Below are 22,830 nucleotides of genomic sequence, written 5' to 3' on the forward strand. Positions count from 1 at the left end.
GTCCAAGTTTTACTGATAAACCAAGTTAAACAGACTTCTTTAGTTCCAGAAATGGGATGAAATTATTTATTTAAAATACAAATTTAATAAAAAGATGTCTATGAATAGTTCAGCCAAAGTCTCTGTGTTCTCTTTAAAAGTGTATGTTGCTGTCAAGATCACATTACTTTAATAGCACAAGTTTAAAACCCAACATTGTTCCCAAGCACAGAAAAGTTTTATTACTTTAAGTGGGATTGCTATTTCAGTCATTTCACTGACATTGAGACTATTTGACAATAGAAAGATACATCTCAATCAAGTCATTGACTTTTTAACATTGAAACAAAAAAGAGCAACAGTGACTAATCATGCTTTAAACACTACCATTCTAATAACTGTTTTTAACAAATGTTAAAAAGTCTTAAAAAACACTTAGTCTTTCTTTGATAACCTCTCTCTTTGTACAGCCAGAGCCTCTTCCAGTTTCAAATTAATATTCTGAAAGTGTCTTTCTGCTCCTAGAATTCTCCGTGACTCCATCAGAAGAGCAGGGAGGCTGGAAGTTCCATACTGTTGATATGGAAATAAAATTACAAGGCAACATTTTTAACTCTTGGAAAGATCACTTACATGTCTGTAGTTATTTTTCCTTTATCTGGAATGGCACAACATGATTTTTAAAAGTGAAGAACGGTCAAAATTAATAAGAGTGTCTTATGAAATGCGAGGATTTCCCTTACACATGGCAGGCATGTACCTTTGTCAACAGAAAATACCACTCCAGGTCCTGGGTAAAACGGGAAAGAGTTCTAAGGCTACAGGAGAAGTTGCTCTGGCCATGTAATAAAAGCACTGTTCTTAGCATTAAATACCTTACAGAACAGGCATGGAAATACCAGAGCTTTTCCTTTCTTTGAACAATAACAACAAAAGAAATTAATTACTTGTTTCTCAGTGTTAATATTTCTTCAATTTCTATAAAAAAGTTACAACTGAGAACAACTGTTAGGCTTTTATGTCCTTTCAACTCCTGGACATAGAGAGCAAGGCAGCAGAATCCTCTCTGAAATACTTTAGCTTTTAACATGAGACCAAAAAGAGTGAGATACTACAGTGCAGTTACAGCAGTGATTCTCAAGTTGCTTCCACAAAGACAATTAACAAAATATTGCTATTTAATATAACTTAAACATTAATACAAGTGCCCAGCAGTCCAGGAAAGAAAAAATGGGGAGGAGAGTTGTGACCCAGAACTGTTCAGAAATACATGCAAAATTTGTACTTACTACCACTTTTTCTTTTGGGTTTTCTTCTCTAAAATCCAAACAGTCTTGCTGTAGCTCCTTTAAATCAGTAAGTAATTCAATTGTTTGCCTCAAGGAAGATTTCCTTTCCTTTATCTCATCATATTCTCTTTGTAGTTGTGTCAGTTGTGGTTCAGCTCTGAAAAAGAATCAAGGCTTTGATGTTTGTATCTGCATGTTTTTTGCATGAATAACTATGAACATATTTCCTCTGAAGAAGACTTGAAGGAAAGGTTGCTCAGAAACACAAAACATAGGTTAGTATAGCATACTGTTTAATTAGAACAACTAGCATGTTACTTAAATAGGAGCATGAGTCCAAATCCACCAAAAAACCCCAAACCTCTCTTTCTCAAAGAGAAACTCTTTTTGAGAACTCTTTTTTAATTCTCAAAAAGAACATTCTTTTGTCAGACTCAAAATTGTCTTTTGAATCTGACAATGTAGCTCCTCTCTCTTAAGCATTTAAGTTTTCCAAATATAGTTTCTTTAGGTGTTCTCCTTCTGCACACGCCTGTCTGCAGGCTGAGGTGTTCAAGTGCTTATGCTGAAGCATACTCAGGATCTACAAACTACCTACACCTCTGCCTAAGTAAACTGGAGGGCTCAATCCATTACAATAGCACTCCAAAAACTGAACACCAACAGCCATTTTCATTCAACAGAAAAAAAGCTTTCTTAAAATGACCAAAGGATTACAACAGAACACATAAAAAATGCGAAGACAGCTTTCAGTCTGTGAGGGGGGTTCAAACCATATTGAGGGATTAGTTCTTTGAGCATAATTTGTCCATAGTACTGCAAAGTTACACAAGCTCTCATGGCCATAGAGAAAAGGCTTTTACACTGTTCTTGTCGATCCAAGGCCCTGGTTCCCTACAGAATTAACTTATGGAGTGACGTTATACACAGCTTCAGTATAAAACTTGTCACTAGCAACCAATGGGATGTGGGGAAGCCTAATGGTTCTTCCAAATAACATGATTTCTATGTTGTTTATCTAAATGACTCTTAAGATTAATGCCAAGTTAGAGATGGGGAATTGCATGGCCACATGAGATGAAAGCAAATCAGGTACTGAGAGGAACGCTTGTCAAATTGCAGAGGTGAAATACAATCTCCCACCTCAAAACCAAAAAAGTCCTATGTATTACCTTTGTAAATTTATGATACAGCACCTTTGCAATTCAAATTGTAACATTAGTATTTTTCTTATGAACACATGGTGTGAAACACCATCCTAGTAACTATTTAGCTAAGAGAACTTGCAAGAATGACTATCTAGGCAACTGATATATGTAAAGGAGAGGTCATCACAAGCTTTTGTAAAAACAGAAAGCAAGACAACAAATAAAATGAAAAAAAACAAAAAAAGTTACTTTCCCTTCTGAACTACAACATACAGATTCTTTAAGCTCTTCAGGCTATTATTGTGCATCATTAGAAACATACCCAATTAGCTCTTCTCTGAGTTGCACCAGTCGCTGCCTTTTCTTTTTGATGTTTGTTACTGCCTGAAACAAATAGTGAGCAAAGTCTCTGAAACAGTTTCTGCAATTTCAAAGGCAAACAACTCATATTTGATTGGCTTTTTTTCTCTGGGATTTTATGCTTCTGATTCTCCTGGAACATTCCAAGATATCCTTATAAACTGCCATATTTTACATTTGCATTTTAAACACTTCAAAGCTATTTAAAATGTCAAACTTTTATCTCCATCCAAAATTTCTCCTAAGGAACACTCAATTTACAAGCATACAAAAGGAGTTTGTGACATTTTGAACACAAACATGACCAACTCTAGGAGTTGACTCTAGGTCAAAATGAAAACTAACATGAAGCTATGTTCAGTATAATTGCCATAACTAAGCTTTCTTTAATATAACATCCAATTTAAAAAAAAAAAAAGCAACACCCAAAACTGATCCTAAAATTAAATTCAGCAACTAAAAATCTGATTTTAAACAAATGTATATGAGTCAAAGTAAGGATAAATGTGAGTGTCTGTGAATTCTATATGTGTATTATTTTACATGCTGAGTAGCTTGCCATATCACCTCAAATCAACAAGACTTTAGCATATTAATTGCTACATCCCAGAATAAGCCTCATGTTGACCTTATTTGTTGAAAGCTATTTTGTCCTTGAAAAGTTTGCAGAAGATGTTAATCTGGGCAGAAAGCCAGACAGTGCCTATGCTTCTCTTAAATCTCTCTGCTCTAGGGCATTCACCTCTCCTTGCTAAAACCACTGCAACGTTTTTCTGCTCTTACACTCATTCCTCCTCCTGTCAACATTCCCCAACTGCATTTTCAGTAAATTACTACTCACTCTGAATGAACAGAGGAACTGCCTTCTTCTGAACAAAAATTCTGCATATATTTAGGGAATGCAGTTCCCATAGACTTCTTTAAACTAAGAAATCCAATTCTATCCTCACAGGTCACCATCTTTGCTGCTCTCCTAGATTTTTATATTCATTTGTGTTTCTTGAAGGTTAGCACTCAATATTTAATTAGCTCTCCAGAGGCCTCACAAGTACTCATTAAAAAAAACCCCACCTAACTCCAAAAAACCAAACGAGTACTTCACATGCATAGACACCTACACATCCTAATGTGCATTCCTTCTTTTTACCCCCTATAGCAGTAGATGTATGGAGTTTGCATTCCATCATATTTACTCAGATCTTTTCCAAAAATACTCTGGTGGTTCCCTATCCCCTATTTGTGCAGTTGATTCTGTAGTACAGTACACCTTTTTGTCAATTATTTTATTTCTTCCAGTCAACTTCTTGAAATTTCAATGCCCACTACTGTATGCCATACAATCTACTGATATATATGTATTTACCTTAGCATTTTTCCTCTTCATATTCTTTAATTCCTGGACTCCTGCTATCTACAGAGGAAAAGAAGAATTACAGATTGACTATGGATCTTGAATTCATCACTATCCTCCTAAAATCATGGCTGCAAGAATTACTTGGGAATAACATAAAAAGCTATTTAAAAAACCAACACTGTTTCAAAGTGAGATTACAAGTGTATCACTTGCGTATCGAGTCTTTCCTCTCTCCTCATGCCAGAGAAAGACTGTTGCACAAAATTAGTGCAAGTAATACTCGTACCAATTACTGTAATACTACCTAGCTTAAGTTTTCTATAACTTTATATATATAAGTATAAATCTAGTCTTTTTAAAACTTATTCCTTCTCATGAAACACTTAGAACTATAGTTTTAGTACCTATCCATTGTACTTATCACAAGTCCTACAAAGTTCTGAGTTCATTTAGCTCCTTACAATTAGTGAGAATAAATCTTAGTCTTCCTAACCAATAAGCTTGTTACAGAATCCCAGAATCGGTCAGGCTGGAAGGGACCACAGTGGGTCGTCTGGTACAGCCTCCCTGCTCAAGCAGGGTCATCCTAGAGCACATGGCACAGGACTGTGTCCAGATCGCTCTTGAATATCTTACAGTTATGTTCAAACTGCTAATTAAAAGAGGATGATTTTCCCTGGACTATGTTAGAGGCCTTACTCAGGCCTCTAAACAAGAGTCACTGAGATGCAGTATAAAAGTTAAATCATTGGCCTTTTAAAACTCTAGTCCATGAGGTTTTAAAACAGTGTTTGACACAGCTGTTATGCTCATTCAAATTATGCAGCCCTCCAGTTTTCCTACATAATGATTTAGATACGACAAACACTTCAGGATTATTAGATGCTCCCCTATTCTCAAAAGCTGGCAATTTTGCCAAGTACCTGCATGACAGCAGTGTTGTGTCTGGAGGCAATTCTTATGAAAGCCTGCACACAGGCAGCAAATCATAACCTGCACGCAACAGACTCTGTTTTTGTATTATTTATACTGACAATAGATTGGAAAATTTTATGTACTGTAAAATAAGTGTGTAATGGACAATATAAAACCATAGGCATTTCTGACCACAAAACTTGATTTTATGTCTGGTGTACTTACAAGATCGGTGATTTGGCCCTTGAAAGCAGAACAGAAGTCATTGACAGCCTTTCTGCAAATGTTTGATTCTATGCTTTGTCTGGAGAAGTCAGAGGGACAAAACACAACCCACTTAGTTCAGTAAAGGGGAAATCTCATCCCAAAACATTTCTTTAAGTAATGAATAAAACCCAGCATTAAGCAGCTAGGCAACTGCAGATCTTTCATATACTAGCAATAGTTTAATTTCTACCTTGAAAAATGTCAGCTGAGATGTGGCATTGTTTGAAAAAATATCAAATCCCTGCAGACCACATCAAGATCACATATGAAAAAACATTTGTATCACAGAAACTGAACAATCATTAAAATAACATTACAATGTAACCATGCAATACTGCATTCCCCAAAGGACAGCCCACTAGCAAAAACACAGGTAAATCCTTTTTAAAACTTTGAATATTCAATCATAGGAAAGCAGAATATTTACCTGTAATTTGCTGCTATCTTCTCAACTTCAGCCAGAACAACATCCAGTTCTGTAATATCTCTAGGAGATCTCTCCAGCTCTTTGGGACACCAAACCTGTACAGAACGTGGGCTGTCCACTGAAACAACAGAATAAACATAAGTCTTGCATAACTCAGGTACATGGTCTAAAACAATTATTGTTCCCACGATCAAAATAACCATCCAAAAGTTATGAATATTTTAATATTAAATCTGAGAAGAGTGATATATTATTTCATCTGTCTTTGGCTGAACAACTATGACATTTATCCAGAAGCCCTTTAAAATTGGGATGATCAATTATATACAACTTACTCTTAATCATTTCAAGCAAGTCCAGAAACACATTAAAAAATAAACTACACACTGACTGTAGACATAATTTTTTGTCTTGTAAAAACTATTAGTCTGAGTTTGAGCAAAGAATCATGAGCTTTTATATTTGTATTTTATTTATATTTATATAATTACATTTATTTCATATTTGTATACATTTTGCATTGATACCATATATGCTTCAAAAAACCCTATATACATATACATTTCCTTAGATTTTGCAACAGTATTATTAACTGATTAAACAAAAAGTTAAACCATGTTTCTTCACACACTCTCAAATGTCAGTCTAGTACTAAAATATGATGGGTTCAAAGGAAGCAAGATGACACAAGGGGCATTCCAAGTTCTGCCCCAGCTGCTGCTCCAGGCTTCCAGACCAAGGAATGTACTGACACCTCTTACAGCTTCACATCCACGGCCCCAGACTTCCCTCCAAAGGGAACCAGTCTGCCTTAGAGGGATAATGCACACATGTTTTACCCCTTCAGGAGTGGAATAGGCAAACCATGGGGATCAAATGTGGGTCTATGACAAAACTGAAACTAAACCCTTCCATTTCTTGAAGCAATATCGCAGAATCACAGAACATGCTGAGTTGGAAGGGACCCACAAGGATCATTAAGCCCAACTCTCGGCCCTGCATAGGACCACCCCCAAGAGTCACACCATGTGCTTGAGAGTACAATCCAAACGCTTCTTGAACTCTGTCAGACTTGGTGCTGTGACCACTTCCCTGGGGAGCCTGTTCCAGTGCCCAACCACCCTCAGGGCGAAGAATCTTTTTCTGATATCCAATGTCAACCTCCTCTGACACAACTTCAGGCCATTCCCTCAGGTCCCGTCACTGGTCACCACAGAGAAGAGATCAGTGCCTGCCCCTCCTCTTCCCCTCACAAGGAAGTTGTAGACTGCAATGAGGTCTCGCTTCAGTCTCTTCCAGGCTGAACAGACCACGTGCCCTCAGCCGCTCCTCACACGACTTCCCCTCAAGGCCCTTCACCATCTTTACTGCCCTCCTTTGGATGCTCTCTAATAGCTGAATATCTTTACTATATTGTGGTGCCCAAAACTGCACACAATATTCAAGGTGAGGCCACCCCATTGCAGAGCAGAGCAGGACAATCCCCTCCCTCGACCAGCTGGTGATGCTTTGCCTGATGCCCCCCTGGACACGGTTGGCCCTCCTGGCTGCCAGGGCACTGCTGACTCATATTCAACTTGCCATCGACCAGGATCTCCAGGTCCCTTTCCTTGGCACTGCTTTCCAGCCTCTTGTCCCCCAGTCTGTACAAACATCCGGGGTTGCCCCATCCCAGGTGCAGAATCCGGCACTTCCCTTGTTGAATTTCATATGGTTGGTGATTGCCCAGCCCTCTAATTTGTCGAGGTCTCTCTGCAGGGCCTCCCTGCCTTCGAGGGAGTCAACAGCTCCTCCCAGTTTTGTGTCATCTGCAAACTTGCTTAATATCCCTTCCAGTCCTGCATCCAAATGATTTATGAAGATGTGGAAGAGCACAGGGCCCAAGATGGAGCCCTGTGGAACCCCACTAGTGACAGGTCACCAGTCTGATGTTGCCCCATTTCATTATTACCCTCTGTGTTCCACTCGTGAGCCAATTGCTCACCCACTGCATGATGTGTTTATCCAGCTGTGTGCTGGACATTTTGTCCAGAAGGGTCCTGTGAGAGACTGTATTGAAAGCTTTACTGAAATCCAGAAAGACTACACCAACTGGCTTCCCTTGATCAACTGGGTGGGTTACTTTGTCATAAAAGGAAATCAGGTTTGATAAGCAGGACTTCCTCTCATGAAATCGTGCTGGTTGTGACCAATGACTGCATTATCTTTCAGGTTTCTTTCAATACCTCCCAGAATAATCTTCTCCATAACTTTATCAGGCACTGAAGTGAGACTGATGGGTCTGTAATTTCCGGGGTCCTCCTTCTTGCCCTTCTTGAAAATCAGGACAACATTCACCAGCTTCCAGGCAGCTGGGACCTCTCCGGATTCCCAAGACCACTCAAAAATCATCAAGAGAGGTTTTGCAATGACATCAGCCAGCTCTTTGAGGATTCCTGGATGAATCCCATCAGGCCCCATAGATTTGTAGGGGTCCAGCTGGAGCAGCAGGTCCTGCACAATTTCAGGGAGTTGGTCATTCTCACAGTCATGGTCCTCAAGCTAGGGGAACTGAGACCCCCTTTGTCCATCATCTGAGTTGAAGACAGAGGCAAAGAATGCATTAAACACCTCTGCCTTGTCTCTGTCCCTGTTTGTGAGGTGACCATCCTCATCCTGTAACAGGCTGATGATATTTCTGTATTGCCTATTGCCATTAATGTATTTGAAAAAACTTTTTATTGTCCCTCTCATTTCTGGCAGCTTCAACTCCAGCTGAGCTTTGGCTGCACAAATTTTCTCCCTACAGTGGCAAGCAGCATCTCTGAGTTCTTCCTCTGTCTCCTGACCTTGCTTCCACTGGGCATACACCTTCCTAATTTGCCTTATCTCCAAGAGTTTGTTGCTAGATACCAGAAATTAAAAGCATGGAAAAGCATTCATCTTGAATGAGGAAAAGTTATATGAGAGTTTTGAAAAGTCTACTTTACCAGAAGGGTCTGATGTGCTCTCCTCTGAAGGCTGCTTCTTTTTCGCCTGGAACTGAGTAGCATTCAGACCCTTCTGTGATACAAAAAGCAGATTAACTTCCAAAATAAACCCTTATTATTAATTTAAAATGGCAATTAGGCAAAATGCATTTCCTGACTGAAACATCTGTAACATTTACACAGGCTCGTTTCACCAGAATCCCAGCACAGTGACCACACTGCTGCAGGACAGCAGCTGCCTGACTGAACTGACCAACTGACCCGTTGGCCACTGGCCGTGCAGCAGGACTAGGAACACGTTAAGGAGCATAAGGACCCTCAGTTCAGCACAGTCATTGCCCAGTATTAACATTTCTCTGATCAACACTGCCTGCTCACCTTCCTTTTCACCCACATTCTGTCCCCATTCTTTCTCTACTTTGACTACTTTGTGACACCAACAGCACTCCTACAAAAGTGCTGCATACATCCAGTTTAACATTCTGTATTGAATTTCACAGCATCATTTTCAGCAATTCCAATAAATTTCAATATGTAAAAAACCTTTTATACAAACTACTGCACAGCTTCTTTTATCACAGGTCTACTTTTGAGCCTGCAGATGATTAACTTCCTCTGTATGTCTGGAAGTGGGCCAAGAGTATTTTACACTAGTTGTGGAGTAGGTGTGGAAAAACACTCATTCAAAACTGGATGGCTTTTAATTCTAATACACATTCAAAATTAATTTTATCAGTATTCTTTTCTCTCATAAATTTGTTTCAATACTGAAAAGGCACAAAGGATTCATATTCCATCTGGTATGCCATTCTTCAAGCACATGTATTCTAGATACAAAGAAGATATTTGAAAGAAGGAAAGAACATATTCCCAAATGAAAAAGAGAACAGGCTACAGGATCCAGAACATCTGCCTATTATATTATATTCCATGCTGACATGATGACTGTAGCTTTAAGCATTTCACTTGGCTATCTCTCAGGAATACTTTGAGGATTGATTATTTTGGATACAATTAAATACTATGGCAGTACTAAGAAACAAATGGAAGGTCTTCCTCTCACCCCACCCTCTAATGCAAGCATGGCAAGAAGTAAGCTAAAATTAAATTGACTGATAATACTTAGGCAACTTTTTGTGTACCACAGTCTCCTTAAGAGGTCCATCTCCAGCACCAGCTGTTTTGAGTGTCTGCTTATCACCATTAGATGTCTTTGATAGATGCGTTTTTTTACTAGGAAAAGAAAAACATACACTGCAATACACAGAGAAAGAATGATCTACACAACAAAACAAAAATCAAAGTAACAATATTCTCACAACATACTCTCATACAAGCACTATTACTGTCTTGCTATTTAATTCAAATTAGAACTATTTCAGATTTAAACCAAATTTGATTAAACAAATGAGAAACATACAAAAATTTGAATTAAAATATTTTAAAATAACTTTCTCTGTTATATATAAATTAACTGGCTTCTACCCATTTTTCAATTTTTCCATCTTTTAACTTTAGACACCAGTATTTAGAGAACTAATTAATACCTCACAGAGACATTTTAAAATCCTTTCAATATAAAAACTGCAGTAAGTACTGTACTGCTTACAAAAGGCAGACTCAGATTTACTCTACCATTTGTTTTCTGCAATCCTCAACCTCACTCTTTTGGTTTCTGATCTTGGGAATTTTAAGTTAGAGCATCTGGTTAATAAGCAGCTAGGGAAACTTGACAAATAGAACGTTTTTCCCACTTAAACTAAAAATCTAAAGATTAAATGCTGGCAATTCTATATTTTTTTTTTACCAGACCTTCTTTCTGTATTTTGCCTTTGCAGTGCTGAAACATGACCAAGTGACTCGTTTTGTGAGTGTTCCTCTCCATAAGCATCCACAGCAGTACTGTGCAAAGGGTGATCTATAAAGAACAGAAAACAAATTGCATGAAAACTGCTCCCATCTCTTAAGGCAAGGAGCACTGCTTGCCATTAAGCATTTAGTTAGGGTATTTGTGGTTTGCTAGCTATTAAAAAGGAAGTTCTTGTTAAAAGTATTATTTGAGGATTAGAAAAAAATATGTAGTGAAAAGTTTTACATACCCATCCACCTGCTATTTCTTTACAAACTCAAAACAAACGTGCAGGAAAGCTGGGCACGTACATATGGCACATAGCAGGCAAAATATTTTGTACAGTGTCTTTAAAGTCTCTCTTTGCTATGGCATACATAAACCTTCTACATATTCAAACAACTACTTTCTAATTTTTGTTAATATAGACTTTAAGCTGCTTTATTGGATGCTATAAGAAGACAGTTACAGCTGCTACAGAATATTTGTAAATGTAGAATTCTTAAAGGTAGCTACCAAAATAGATTAGAACTCTGGTAACTTTGGGTTTTAGCATGCCCTCTGTAGTACAAGTTTTTTTTTCAAGCACATTGCCACATAAATTTTGTCTTAGTTTACATTAGTGTCAGTGGGCATCATTTTTATAGTCTAAATATGTAGAACAGAAGTGAGGAAAAGAAGAGCTTTTCATCTTTCTGTCTCGCCCTTATAACAACCCTCTTGCTAAATTATTTATAGCTCATTTTCAATGCTCTTTCTAGTAGTCACATGTATATTTCCATGATTTTCTTAGACTAATAACAATTACAGTTGAGAAATAACTCTTAGCATTTTCTCTACAACTTCAAATCACGCAGTTTTTCAATTATTTATATATATATATAACACAATAATAGAGGACTTCACTCAGGAGCACCTACTTCATCTAAATTGATTCTCTGCCTCTATACTGAGGCCTCATTACAGAAGGACAATACAAAGCATGGAAATGGTTTTAATCCTTCACCAAAAATTGTATGGTTTTATGTTATTTTTTTAAATAAGATTTGAAACTGGCACAACAACACCCCTGTGAATGTCCAAATTTGCTGCCATGAATACTCTTACAATAGCAAAAATTTCACTTCATAATTTCTGTATCTTAATAGAGAATAACTTAAGATATTGAACTTAGGGTTTTAAATGTAAATTCTTACACATCTGCAATATTATAATGTGTGAAATTCTACCATTCAGATATAAAACCTGAATAGCCAGTATTTTTCTGTTACCTTTTACTTGTACATATTACAGCATTATTCTTGTTACTTCCTAAATTATAAAAAATAACATAAAAAACTCTCTGTCTCTCCTGTCCATTACTTTCTCTGCCCTTGTGGTTTGTTTGTGAAAATCATATATTAAATGACATTCAAGTTAATACTAACCAAAGGAATCATCAAGCTCCTCCAGGTGTTTTGTTTCCGCTACCTTCAATATCCTTGAGACATCAGGTTCCTCAAGCAGAAGTGATTTCCAGCGAAGATTGGAATTGGCTTTGTGTTCCTGGATGGGTATGAAATTAGCAGCCAGTTTATCCAGCTTTTTGAATGCACAACAGATTAAATATGACAATGAATTTCAAGAACATTTGACTCGAAATACATTTAACCAGGACCATCTTAACTACTGAGCCATGGCATAAAGTATTTGAAGCATGTTTTTTCCTCAGGCTATGGGTTTTCTCCTCTAAGAGAAGTAATAGTATAAAACGTGTACGTTGCACTATTTGATACTGTACTCTAGTGTGAGCTTTGTCTTATTTCATAAAAATAAGTATGCAAGCTTAGAAGTCTTATAACAGTCTAGTATCTGATTTCTATGATCTGTGTCCTTTTTCTTCTCAGGCATTAAAGTATTTCTTCTTTCATCTCTATAATACATAAATTTCCATCCTTGTTCAATTTAATTATTGTCACTTTAAAAAATTGAAGTTATAGTGTAGCCTTATAAAAAGGGGAATTTTTAAATCAAGGATTACATAGACACTTCTGTAAAACAGAAGAGTAAAGGGAATGACACTGGTTTATGAAACAGTTGTGTGTCACTCTTACCACGTGAGAGTGAATTTCTCACTGATTTGTGTGAGTGCATGGAGAGTGAATTAGAAGCAGAAAACACCAACTTCCTGAGCTTTTTAATTTTACTAGTGCTTAGCAGTGCCCCACAAGTTCTGTTATGGTACAAAATACAGACACATTAACTCTTTCCTCTACAAATTGTTTTCTTTTCTTTTATGAGACTGTTTTTAAACTTTTGCCTGTTTGAAAGTCACTGGTCCATTTTGTACTACTCCCAGAAGGAAAAAAAGAAAACCGCACGCACGCACCCCCAGCCTGCCCCAGCGGGGACTGCACAGCAGTTCCCAGTGCCTGTGCAAAGCAAGCCCTGCATTAACTCCTGTGCATCCACCTCCAGAGACAATGCCCTGACTGCACGATAACACAACACAGAATCACAGAATATCCTGTGTTGGAAGGGACCTAAAAGGATCATTGAAATCTGACCCCTGACTCTGCATAGGACCATCCCCAAGAGTCACACCATGAGCTTCAGAGAATCATCCAAATGCTTCTTGAGCTCTGTCAGGCTTGGTGCTGTGACCACTTGCCTGGGGAGCCTGTTCCAGTGCCCAGCAGCCTTCTGGGTGAAGAATCTTTTTCTAATATCTGACCTAAACCTCCCTGATGCAACTTCAGGCCATTCCCTCGGGTCTTGTCACTGATCACCACAGAGAAGAGATCAGTGTCTGCCCCTCCTCTTCCCCTTGAGAGGAAGCTGAGACCACGATGTGGTCTTCCCTCAGTCTCCTCTTCTCCACCTGTACAAGCCAAGTAACCTCAGCTGCTCCTTTTATGGCTTTCCCTCTACACTCTTCACCATCTTCTTTAGCCTCCTTCGGATGCTCTGAACAAAAACAAAACACCGGCTTGTTTGAATTCTGCCCAACCTAGCAAAACCTACCTCTAATTTATAGCTTGTATGAGTCTTCTTTATTTTCTTCTTCGAGGACATTTCACTATTCAGTATATGCTGAGGATAAAGTCAGTGAAAAATTGTCCCCGACACAAATCAGCTTTCTCTGTGTCAGTACCTGGGAGAGAACGGGAAATCTTTGTTACTTCAATTTATTAAGCTCAGCTCACTCTAAAAGCAGTAAAACCCACTTCATTAGCCTAGACCGACGTATAAGTTCTAAATAGCATGCATCAGTTAGTAACGAGCCAGGCACATAAAAGAGATAAATCGCGACGATGCCGTTCAGGACCGTACCTTCGCTCCGCCGCTGCAGTTCCCCTCACGCAGGAGGTCCCAGCCCGCCTCGCCGAGCGCCCCAAGGCGGGCAGGGCAGACCCTCGTCCCGCCCTCCCGGCCCCGTCTCCCCGCGAACACCAGCGCCCCCCGGCCCGACCCCTCAGGGCACACTCCTGCTTTTCCCGCCGCCGTTCGAACCGGGCGCGCCGCCGCCGGGAAGGAAGGAAGGAAGGGAAGGCGCGGGGAGGAGCCGCCGCGCCGGAACAGGAACAGGGACAGGGACAGGGACAGCGCCGCCACAGCCCAGCTCCGACGGCGCTCGGGGCCGAGGAAGGGAGGGGGTCCGCGCCGTTCATTCCGTGTTTAAAGAATTCACACAACCATCACTCTGCTGAGTGTTTTTCCATTAATTAGTCTGACTAAAAAAAAAAAGACCAAACAACCACAAAACTCCACGTTTTCTTCTCCCCGCCCCCCTTCCCTGAACTGATGCTGTGCATCTGGAAAAACAAGTGGACGAGATTACTTCTGTAACGATAACCTGAAATGTAAGATCAAAAACTTGTGATAATTTATAACACACAAAACCAGTACTTACTATAATACCGTGCAAAAAAAAAAAAAAAAAAAGGTAGGCTTTACCTTGAACACTTAATTCCATCTCTGGCATTTAAATTAACAATTTAATTGTTAATAAGGGATTTAGCAATTCATCAAAAGTCTCACTAGTTGAGAGGGGCCCTTTTGATGTCACATCTCTTCATCCACAGTCAGAGTGTTCTTCTAAAGATCATCTGCCCAGCTACCCATTGTTACCTAACCCAATAAGCTAAAACACAGTGAAATAATGACTTTAGAATTAACTAGTGGCAAGGTCTCTTTAGACTTCTAAGTTGCTGGCTATAACATCCAGCCTCACTTAGCAGTCCCTGAGGCAAGGCTAATACAGCACAGCTTTGTTTCAGTAGTCATATGTGGCTCTTCCAGGAAGCTTTCTTTGATATAATGTGTTATGAACCTAAACCTTAGATCCAGCTGTCATCCATCTCTCAGCTATCTCCATTAGTGACACTTCAGTCTGTCTTTCCAAGCAGCATACACATACTTGGTTATTGAATAAGTAACAAAAATTTGGTTTAGATTTTTTTCAGTACGGAAGAAATGTATAAAGGAACATACAGGATCACTTTGAGGAGAAAGTCTACAATGGCTAGGAACAGAAGTGTGCTTAGTATCTCACAATGACATCTGTATTCACATTGAGCTCTAAGTAGTGTCCTGGTAGTGATGCTTCATCTACCCTGGAGTGGTAACGGCCCATGAAATCTTTCACACCATACCCCTGGCTGAACCCAGATGCACAGTGTAAGGGCAGGAAGAAGGAAAACTACTACCACCCACAAGCTACATAAGAGTTTTCTTAAACTCCAGCTTTCATTCAAGTTATTTATGATGATGGTAAGAACACAACTGTCAGAAACTATACTGAAAACAGACAAACAATACAAGATTTGTTTGTTTAGGAATATACTGAAAGAGCAAGTTACATTAGCAGCATCCCTTTCTTACATATATTGGCCAAAAACTTTAACATAAGAAGTTACTTTCCAAAAGTAAAAGTGTAAACAACCAGCCTTTATACTCTATTAAGTATGTTTATAGCAGTGGAGTTTTACAGCATGTCAGTTCCCAAATTATACCTGGGCTTGTTAGTCAGCAGCATTTCTTTGATAAACAAACAAGTCAAGGAGTTGAAATGCAGAAATATTTATTTTGGTTTCCTTCATTGGTTTTGAAAATTGTTTTGGTTTTATAAAACATAGAAATAGCCAACACTAAGCAAACATTTGAATTCCAATGTAACAAACTACTGCTCTAACAGTTGACTTGGATTTGTGTACCTTAATTGCACACATGTATGAAATTATGCTACAGAGTAGTGCATTACAATCACACACAAATCTTAGTGCAAACCTTGTTGTGCTTGTATTTTACATATATCCATGTTTTCAAAAAAACAGCAATGAATGCTAATGCAAAACCAATTCTATTAAGGATAGCAAAAGACTTATGCTGTAATAAGGCTTATTTCTGCTGATTTCTCAAACAAAAGGTAACTAGTTATTTTGCAATTTATCTGGGAATTAGGTTTTTATCCCTGAACAAATACCTATCCTGGGCCAACACACAGTTCTGTTGGCATATATAAATACTTCCAATTGCTGCAAAGCATCAGGCAAAAACATTCTACCTGACCTATTTTGCTATTCAGTGAAGAATACTCAGTGGCTCATACATAAAGCATGGAAAACAGAGGTTATGTCAGAAGCTCTTCCACTTAGAGGACCTGGCACATTTTTTAAAAATGCATTTTAAATACAAGGTCATTACAGAGAAACAAGTGGCTAGTACAGGTGCAGTGTTTACCCTGACTGTTAGCATAGCCCAGCCTCTGAATGGTTTGGTTTTTAAGTCTCTAGTGTTCTTGCCAGAGTTAGGATCAGCTCATTTGCAGGGCTGGCACCATGTAGCGAGGCTACACCTGCTGATTTAACCACATCCACACTTCCGGTGCAGAACCACATCTGTAGACTTATTCTGACGAACTTCTATTCATCAGTCTCCTTTGAGTGGAGTGCTGACTTCTACCTTATGAAAGTACATCTCAGAACTGGATGCAGATATAGAAGGGAGATACAACTCAGATGCCTTGCCCCAGTTAATATTAGGACTAATGAAAGATGTGATACCAGCTATACAACTGTAAGGGCTTGGGCTTTTTTGGTGGTTGGGTGGTGGGGTTTTTTTGAACAGACTAAGTCATTTTTCTGAAGATGCAAGATACTTAGAGGCATTTTCATAGCTGCCAAATCCTTTGTGGAATTGACAACTGCAAAACACACTGCAGACAGCAAACATGCTGGCAATAAAACCTTAGCTCCTTGGTGAAGGCAAGTCCCATTTTTGGCCAAGGAAATATTAAATAACTTACATTAGAGTTACCATTTATAGTTAAGGCTCTTTTTGGAAATTGTAGGTCACCATAAAAACAGTATGCAACACAACTTGACAGTAAGGCAGTGTTCCATTTCTTCAATGTTCCTATGGCAAGTACCCATTTTTGTACAAGTTAATGATTGCACAGTTTCCTTCCCTATGTTTGCTGTAGTCAAAATACAGATATGAAGACCAACAGTAGACATCATATGCGTGCCACTTTCCTCATTCCATTTGCAGTTACATTTTGGCATTAGCATAGAGTTCATCTATCTGTGACTGGAAGTATTTTCGCAGTTCTGGTCTCTTCGCCTTCAGTGTTGGTGTCAACAGGCCATTCTCAATAGAAAACATTTCACTGTGCAGGACAATGTCTTTCACCTGGAAAATAAGAAGTTACTAGCCAAGCTGCATTCCTTGAAATAGGAAAGGCTTTTAAAAACTTGCCCAGATATCATAAAGCCCATCACTTTAAAAGTTTTCCAGATGCAAATTAAAAGCAGTTTCTGGAGAATCAGATTATATTGGTATTGAGAAGTTTAAAGAATTAGGTGTTTGGTTCTCACAAGTGTCTTACCTGTTCAAATGACTTCAAACCAGATTCTTTCCCAACTCTCACCATGTCTTCCAGAATGTATTTTTTGACATCCTGTGGATACAGGAATACGTTGTATAGCTTCATGCTTGTATAAGCATCAACTTGAAAAAGTTTATGCAGAACAGCTGTTTAGTTAGATATGTCTCACCTTGTTTTTGCATAGCTCTTGATAGGAGCCTTCAATTCCCTTTTTCTTGGCCCATTTGTGAAGAGAATCAGGATCAGGTACCACAATAGCTACTAAGAAGGCCTAAAAAGGAATTTTTTTCGAGTTTTTTTTCTTTACGCCAACACTTTAGTTCCTACGCATTTCTTACTAGTCAGGTTTTGGAGTGAGTTTCTGATCCTGCTGTACAGTCAGCAGCTTTCTGCTACCTGAACACAGGACTGCAGTTCAGAAGCTTGCACTTGAGAGAATTACTCTTAAAGACCCACACTTCTATTTACACTTGAAAGAACCTGGGTTTTTTGTATTTTTTTTTCCCCCTGCATACTCTGAGCAAATTTATACAGTCATTAATACCCAATTAAATTAGTTCAGCTCCCCTACCAGGTCTGAAACTAAATACAGAAACATGCTATGTAACTGCTGAAATCCATTCAGAACCAAAATGTACAATGATAAAAATTTAAGATAAAAATTTAAGATTTCAGTCCCAAAGCTTGGGGGGGGAGGAAGGAAGAAAAACTTTTCTGCAATCTCCTTTTGTAGTAATTTTTTAAATTACCTGAAAAATGCTTACCTGCAAGCTCTCTCCATGAACAAATACCTGTGCAAGTGCTTCACATCTCAGATACACATTCTCTATTTTCTCTGGTGCTATGTACTCTCCCTGGGCTAGTTTAAATATGTGTTTTTTCCGGTCAATGATTTTCAACGTACCATTCTGTTGACAGAAATAACGTTCACTCAGAAGAGGCACTTCAAGTGGAAAACCAACCTATACAGCTTAAGCATGCTCAGTAAAACTGCGCTAGAGCCAGAATACTGTCAAACTAATGGTAGAAGGGAACAGGTTACACATCCATCTAATCTAAACTAGGGAAAGCCTCAGGACTGATACTGCCAATACTTTTTTAGCCTCAGGCATACAGATTTAGCTACAACAGTAACTATCCTCCTCCTCAAATTACTTATCTTTCACCTAATTCACTCTGTTCAATACCAAATGTTTTCAATTTTATTTGTTAAATTACTGCTGACAGCTATAGAACTTACTGGCAGCCACTTCCCAATGTCTCCCGTATGAAGCCAGCCATCTTTGTCCAGAGCTTCTGCCGTTTTTTCTGGATCTTTCAGATAGCCACGGAACACAATTGGCCCTTTTACACACACCTGAAAATAGCAGTTTGTAAATGTATGAAGCAAAGTTAATAATCACTATTTGCAACAAATGCTTTCTCTGACGGTTCTCAAAAAACCCCACTAAAAAGACAAGATGAAGCTCCTGTGTTTGTGCAGATCTCTACTTACGGGTTTTGGAGACCTAACATTTTCCATTACTATGAAGTATACTAAGAAGTCATTGGAAGCATCTGTTCTCTTACATTCTAGCAGCAGTGTTCCTACCTGCTATTTGAAAAATCTCAACTCATCAGAAAAAAAAAATGTTTTTATTTATGTGAAGAAATTCTGCTGGATCCAGAAATACTACCCCTCAGCCTGGCAACATGTTCATTTCAGCTTTTTGTGCATTGTTTGCTAAAACTAGTGGGAAAACAAACAACAAAAAGTTGTGTGTGAAGCAAATGACATTTGTTGTCCAAAAGTAAACCAGTTAACACCTAAGGACTTAGAGCACTCAAGATTTTTCTATAAAGAAACCCAGCCATTTCAATTAATTGAAGTTTGTATGTGTGTACCAAGCAGAAAACCAAGAACAACATCTCTGAATATAACTGGATGCATGGGAATTGTTAGGATCAAAAAATGTGTCTATAAGATATGAGAAAAGGATCAACATAATTAAAAGTTTATAGGTGAAGAGGTTGCCACAATTAGGTCAGACCTTACACACTAAATTAAAACAATAGAATATGTGTCAGTAAGAGAACATAAAAATAAAACAATTATTCAGGAACATGGAATAGAGCCTGAAGCATCCAGAGACACTCCCAGATTTAAGTATTTTCTTCGCATATATAACACCCAAGGTTGTAAGTCTTCTTTCGTGGGGAGAGGGGGGACACAGTATACAACTCTTACTATATAAGGAACGGCAGGACTATAGAAAACCTTCCCTAAGAATGAGAACACAGAGATAGGCAAGATTAACAAGATTGAAGCAAAACTTAAAGTGCCCACTGCACACAACTGTTGAGGAATCAGGAGTCCAAAAAACTCCAAAGCTCTACAAAATAGTCCTCAGAAGCAACAAAGGATTCAAACCATCACACTAGCATGGGAGTGACTTGGCACACATGATGATAGGAGACAGTAAGAAGGGTCTGGTCTGGGGAATAATATCAGAACTCGAGAACAAAATCTAGAAGATATGGGATAGAAAATGCAGTTTTAAGTTAAGCACAAATGGAGAATAAATATCAATTAAGGCCAATACTAGGCCAACTATTATTCTAGGGGATTAGTACAATTGTTAAATGGGCAAGAAACTGGCTAAAAAGTCTTCAGGCACTAATATAGATTCTCAGACTAGAAGAAATTACTAATGTAGTTCAGCAACCAATTCTTGAAAAACTCATCCTAAGTATTTCTGTGCTTACTGCAGCATGCTGGTCAACTGTAGTACAATGAACATGAGATGTTGACAGGAGGGAGATCAGTGTTAGTGAGGGTTATGATGACCTTGTAGAGACAGTACCAAACTTGGAACCAAACCAATATCCCAGTAAATTCCAAAGACTGACCAATCCAATGTTTAATTTTTCATGGCTCCTACTACCCCAGGAAGGCAGTAGGTGACAGCTTTTCCCAGTAGAAACAGCAAACCATTTATCTGTATCCTGCTAACTAGCACCAAGACCTCATTTTCATATGATCATATATAACTCTATTCACAAATTTAGCCTTCTTGAACATGGATAACTGACAAAAGTGAAAGCAAGGCTGACAGAGCAGAGAATATAGAAAGCTTACTCTCAGAAAGGAAGACTAGGAGTATTTAATCCTCCCTACTGTTGGCTTTTCAGCTGTAAGACTTATTTTAGGCAAATGGATAAGTAGAGCTAGTTCCATAGCCATGGGCTTCAAGTTTTGTGAAACAAGTTGAAACACTTTTTTATATTCAGGATAGTTCACACTGAGGAAGTTTGTCTTTCAGGCCTAAGACAGTACCTAATATATTAAGGGGCTACCATTTTTATTCTGGTCCAAAGTAACTCCTAATGCAGCAAACTTTTACAGCAAGTGGAAGCAAAATATATTTAAGAATTAAAAAAAAAAAAAACAAAAAAAAACCAACAAAACACCAAACAAAAACAAAACAAAAGCAACACACACCAAAAAAAAACCCAAACCAACAAAAAAAACCAACCAAACAAACAAAAAACCCACAAAAAAAACCCCAGAAAACCCCACAACTTAACTGTTTCTTATTATAAGAATTTATACTCAATTCCTCTAGCAGACCAGGCTTTAAAAGCATGCCTAAAGTGAAGTAAAAATTGCTGATCAAGACTAAATATGAGGTGATATGCAAGACAGTAAAGAATTTTGACATTGCTCTCCACTTGCAAACAGTTTCTCACTACAAAGTTCAATAAAATCCTTGAGTATTTCTCTCTCTAGTCGCATACAAACTACAACCAAAACAAAGATTATAAATTGTTTGTAGCCACAAAGCAGTCAATTTCTCAAGCTACTTTTTTAATTTCTCAAGCTACTTTTTAACTTATTAATTTCTCACTCCCTAGCTGCCCTCACAGTTTCTCAAAAGCATATGAAAGACACCACAGTTCATTTGCTTTCACAGCTTGGGGAAAGTAAATTACTACATAGACATCTGTTCAAAGTATATACACAAAGTTCAATCTGTATTTATTTTACTTGGAAAAAATATTTTAAATGACAGTCTATAGCATTACATACAAAGCTGAGTCCTGAAAGTGCAATTTGTAAAACATGTTCAATTTGTGCAGGCTGCATTAAAAAAATGCAGAAAAATGTGCAGGCACTCATCACAAATCATCAGCAGCCTTCATGGCATTTTATCTCCATTTCTCTTAGAAGTGTTGCAGCCATTTTAAATTACCTCATCTCACACATCAAATGCTAGGTAACCAGCTACATGCATCAGCTGCTCTCCAGCACTTGGCAGTAGCGTGGCAGGGAAGTTCTCTGCTAGCGTTCTGCTGAAGTATAAATGCAGTATGAGATAGCTACTTCTACCTTCTCAGCTATCCTACACAGCTGGAAGACAGTATGGTGGTCACACAACCATTACTATGTAAGCTGCTTCTTCTCCCCTCCAATATACTATTTCTGGGTTCGCTTCTGTGAGTCATTAACTGGTATTGCACACAGGCATCTTAGATTTTAGGTAACAGGCCATGTTTAGCACTTTTACTAAACTTACTTGTTATTTCAGTAACAAAAAACATTTTCCAAGATTTCACAAGAGGCTCATGTTGACCTTCTGAAATTACTTACCTCACCCTCTCCTTTGGAAGCCAAGTAATTCATTTCTTGTACATCAACAAGCTTGATGATACTGCATGGCATTGGTGCTCCAACATGACCTATTAAATAGAGTAACACCTCCACAGTCTGAACTGCTTTTTAGCCAGATTCTTAAAAAAATAAGCTGGTTTCACACTGAAGAAAGATGGAAAACTGATTTCTGGTAGCTTAAGACTGCTGGCACTGAAACATTAAATATCCAGATATCCCTAGAATGTTACAAGTTGAACCATCTACTTGGGCCTGCTTTTTCTTATAATCAGGATCCTCACTCTACATACATATTTAAGCAGCAGAAGCCTCATTATAGTTTCGATTATCAATATTATTTCAGTTAGGGAGGTAGAGATGTAACAGCTGACAGAAGTGCAGACTCTTCATTCCAACACCAAAAACTGCCATTTAGATTTCCAGCACAGTCATTTTCCAGAACATTCATAGCTATTTAGGAGTAGAAACTTCAAGAGATGCCTTCAAAACTTTTTATTTCATTTCAAGAAAACTAATCTTCTCCTTCATGATAGGTGTTACTGAAGATTAAATAATATCAGGGACCTCTGAAAAATTTCAGCACCCTGAAATTTAACAGATAGGCGGACTATTAAACATCATACCTGCTGTCCAGTCACCAGGCAATGACAGGGAGCATCCAGCTGTGCATTCAGTCTGTCCATAACCTTCATAGAACTAGAATGTGGAATCAAAATATTATCAAAATATTATCTAAATTAAACATACAGTTTCT

General features: G+C 38.3%; 2 protein-coding genes across 3 annotated transcripts in view; both read right to left on the reverse strand.

Moving 5' to 3' along the window:
* Positions 1-50: 50 nt before the first annotated feature.
* On the reverse strand, positions 51-13,986 carry CENPU (centromere protein U). Its single transcript, XM_017808711.1, has 12 exons — positions 13,870-13,986; positions 13,561-13,690; positions 11,985-12,102; positions 10,521-10,626; positions 9,851-9,941; positions 8,709-8,781; positions 5,740-5,857; positions 5,271-5,349; positions 4,140-4,187; positions 2,739-2,800; positions 1,269-1,425; positions 51-552 (listed from the first exon to the last, which is right to left on the reverse strand). Exons 2-12 carry the CDS (start codon positions 13,609-13,611, stop codon positions 415-417), a joined length of 1,041 nt encoding a protein of 346 aa, XP_017664200.1. The 5' UTR covers positions 13,612-13,690; positions 13,870-13,986; the 3' UTR covers positions 51-414.
* Positions 13,987-15,465: 1,479 nt separating this feature from the next.
* The window catches only part of ACSL1 (acyl-CoA synthetase long-chain family member 1), a 36,495-nt gene continuing 29,130 nt past the window's right edge, over positions 15,466-22,830 (reverse strand). For both annotated transcript variants that reach the window (XM_017808304.1, XM_017808382.1), the window contains exons 15-21: positions 22,700-22,772; positions 22,056-22,144; positions 18,666-18,782; positions 18,190-18,333; positions 17,595-17,696; positions 17,426-17,497; positions 15,466-17,229 (exon numbers count right to left, since the gene is read on the reverse strand). In XM_017808304.1, coding sequence (XP_017663793.1) covers positions 17,089-17,229; positions 17,426-17,497; positions 17,595-17,696; positions 18,190-18,333; positions 18,666-18,782; positions 22,056-22,144; positions 22,700-22,772 — 738 coding nt within the window. In that variant the 3' untranslated portion in view covers positions 15,466-17,088. The remainder of the gene's footprint in view (positions 17,230-17,425; positions 17,498-17,594; positions 17,697-18,189; positions 18,334-18,665; positions 18,783-22,055; positions 22,145-22,699; positions 22,773-22,830) is intronic.

This window comes from Lepidothrix coronata, unplaced genomic scaffold, assembly GCF_001604755.1.
Source record: "Lepidothrix coronata isolate B3197 unplaced genomic scaffold, Lepidothrix_coronata-1.0 Scaffold0, whole genome shotgun sequence".
NCBI classification, from domain to species: domain Eukaryota; kingdom Metazoa; phylum Chordata; class Aves; order Passeriformes; family Pipridae; genus Lepidothrix; species Lepidothrix coronata.

Coding starts and splice junctions, on each gene's coding strand:
- CENPU (XM_017808711.1), bottom strand. CDS start 13,611: ATGTCCTCGAAGAAGAAAATAAAGAAGACTCATACAAGCTATAAATTA. Junction 9,942..10,520: donor AGGCAAAATACAGAAAGAAG/GTCTGGTAAAAA, acceptor TTCTTTTCCTAG/TAAAAAAACGCATCTATCAA. Junction 5,350..5,739: donor AAGATAGCAGCAAATTACAG/GTAAATATTCTG, acceptor TGACTTCTCCAG/ACAAAGCATAGAATCAAACA.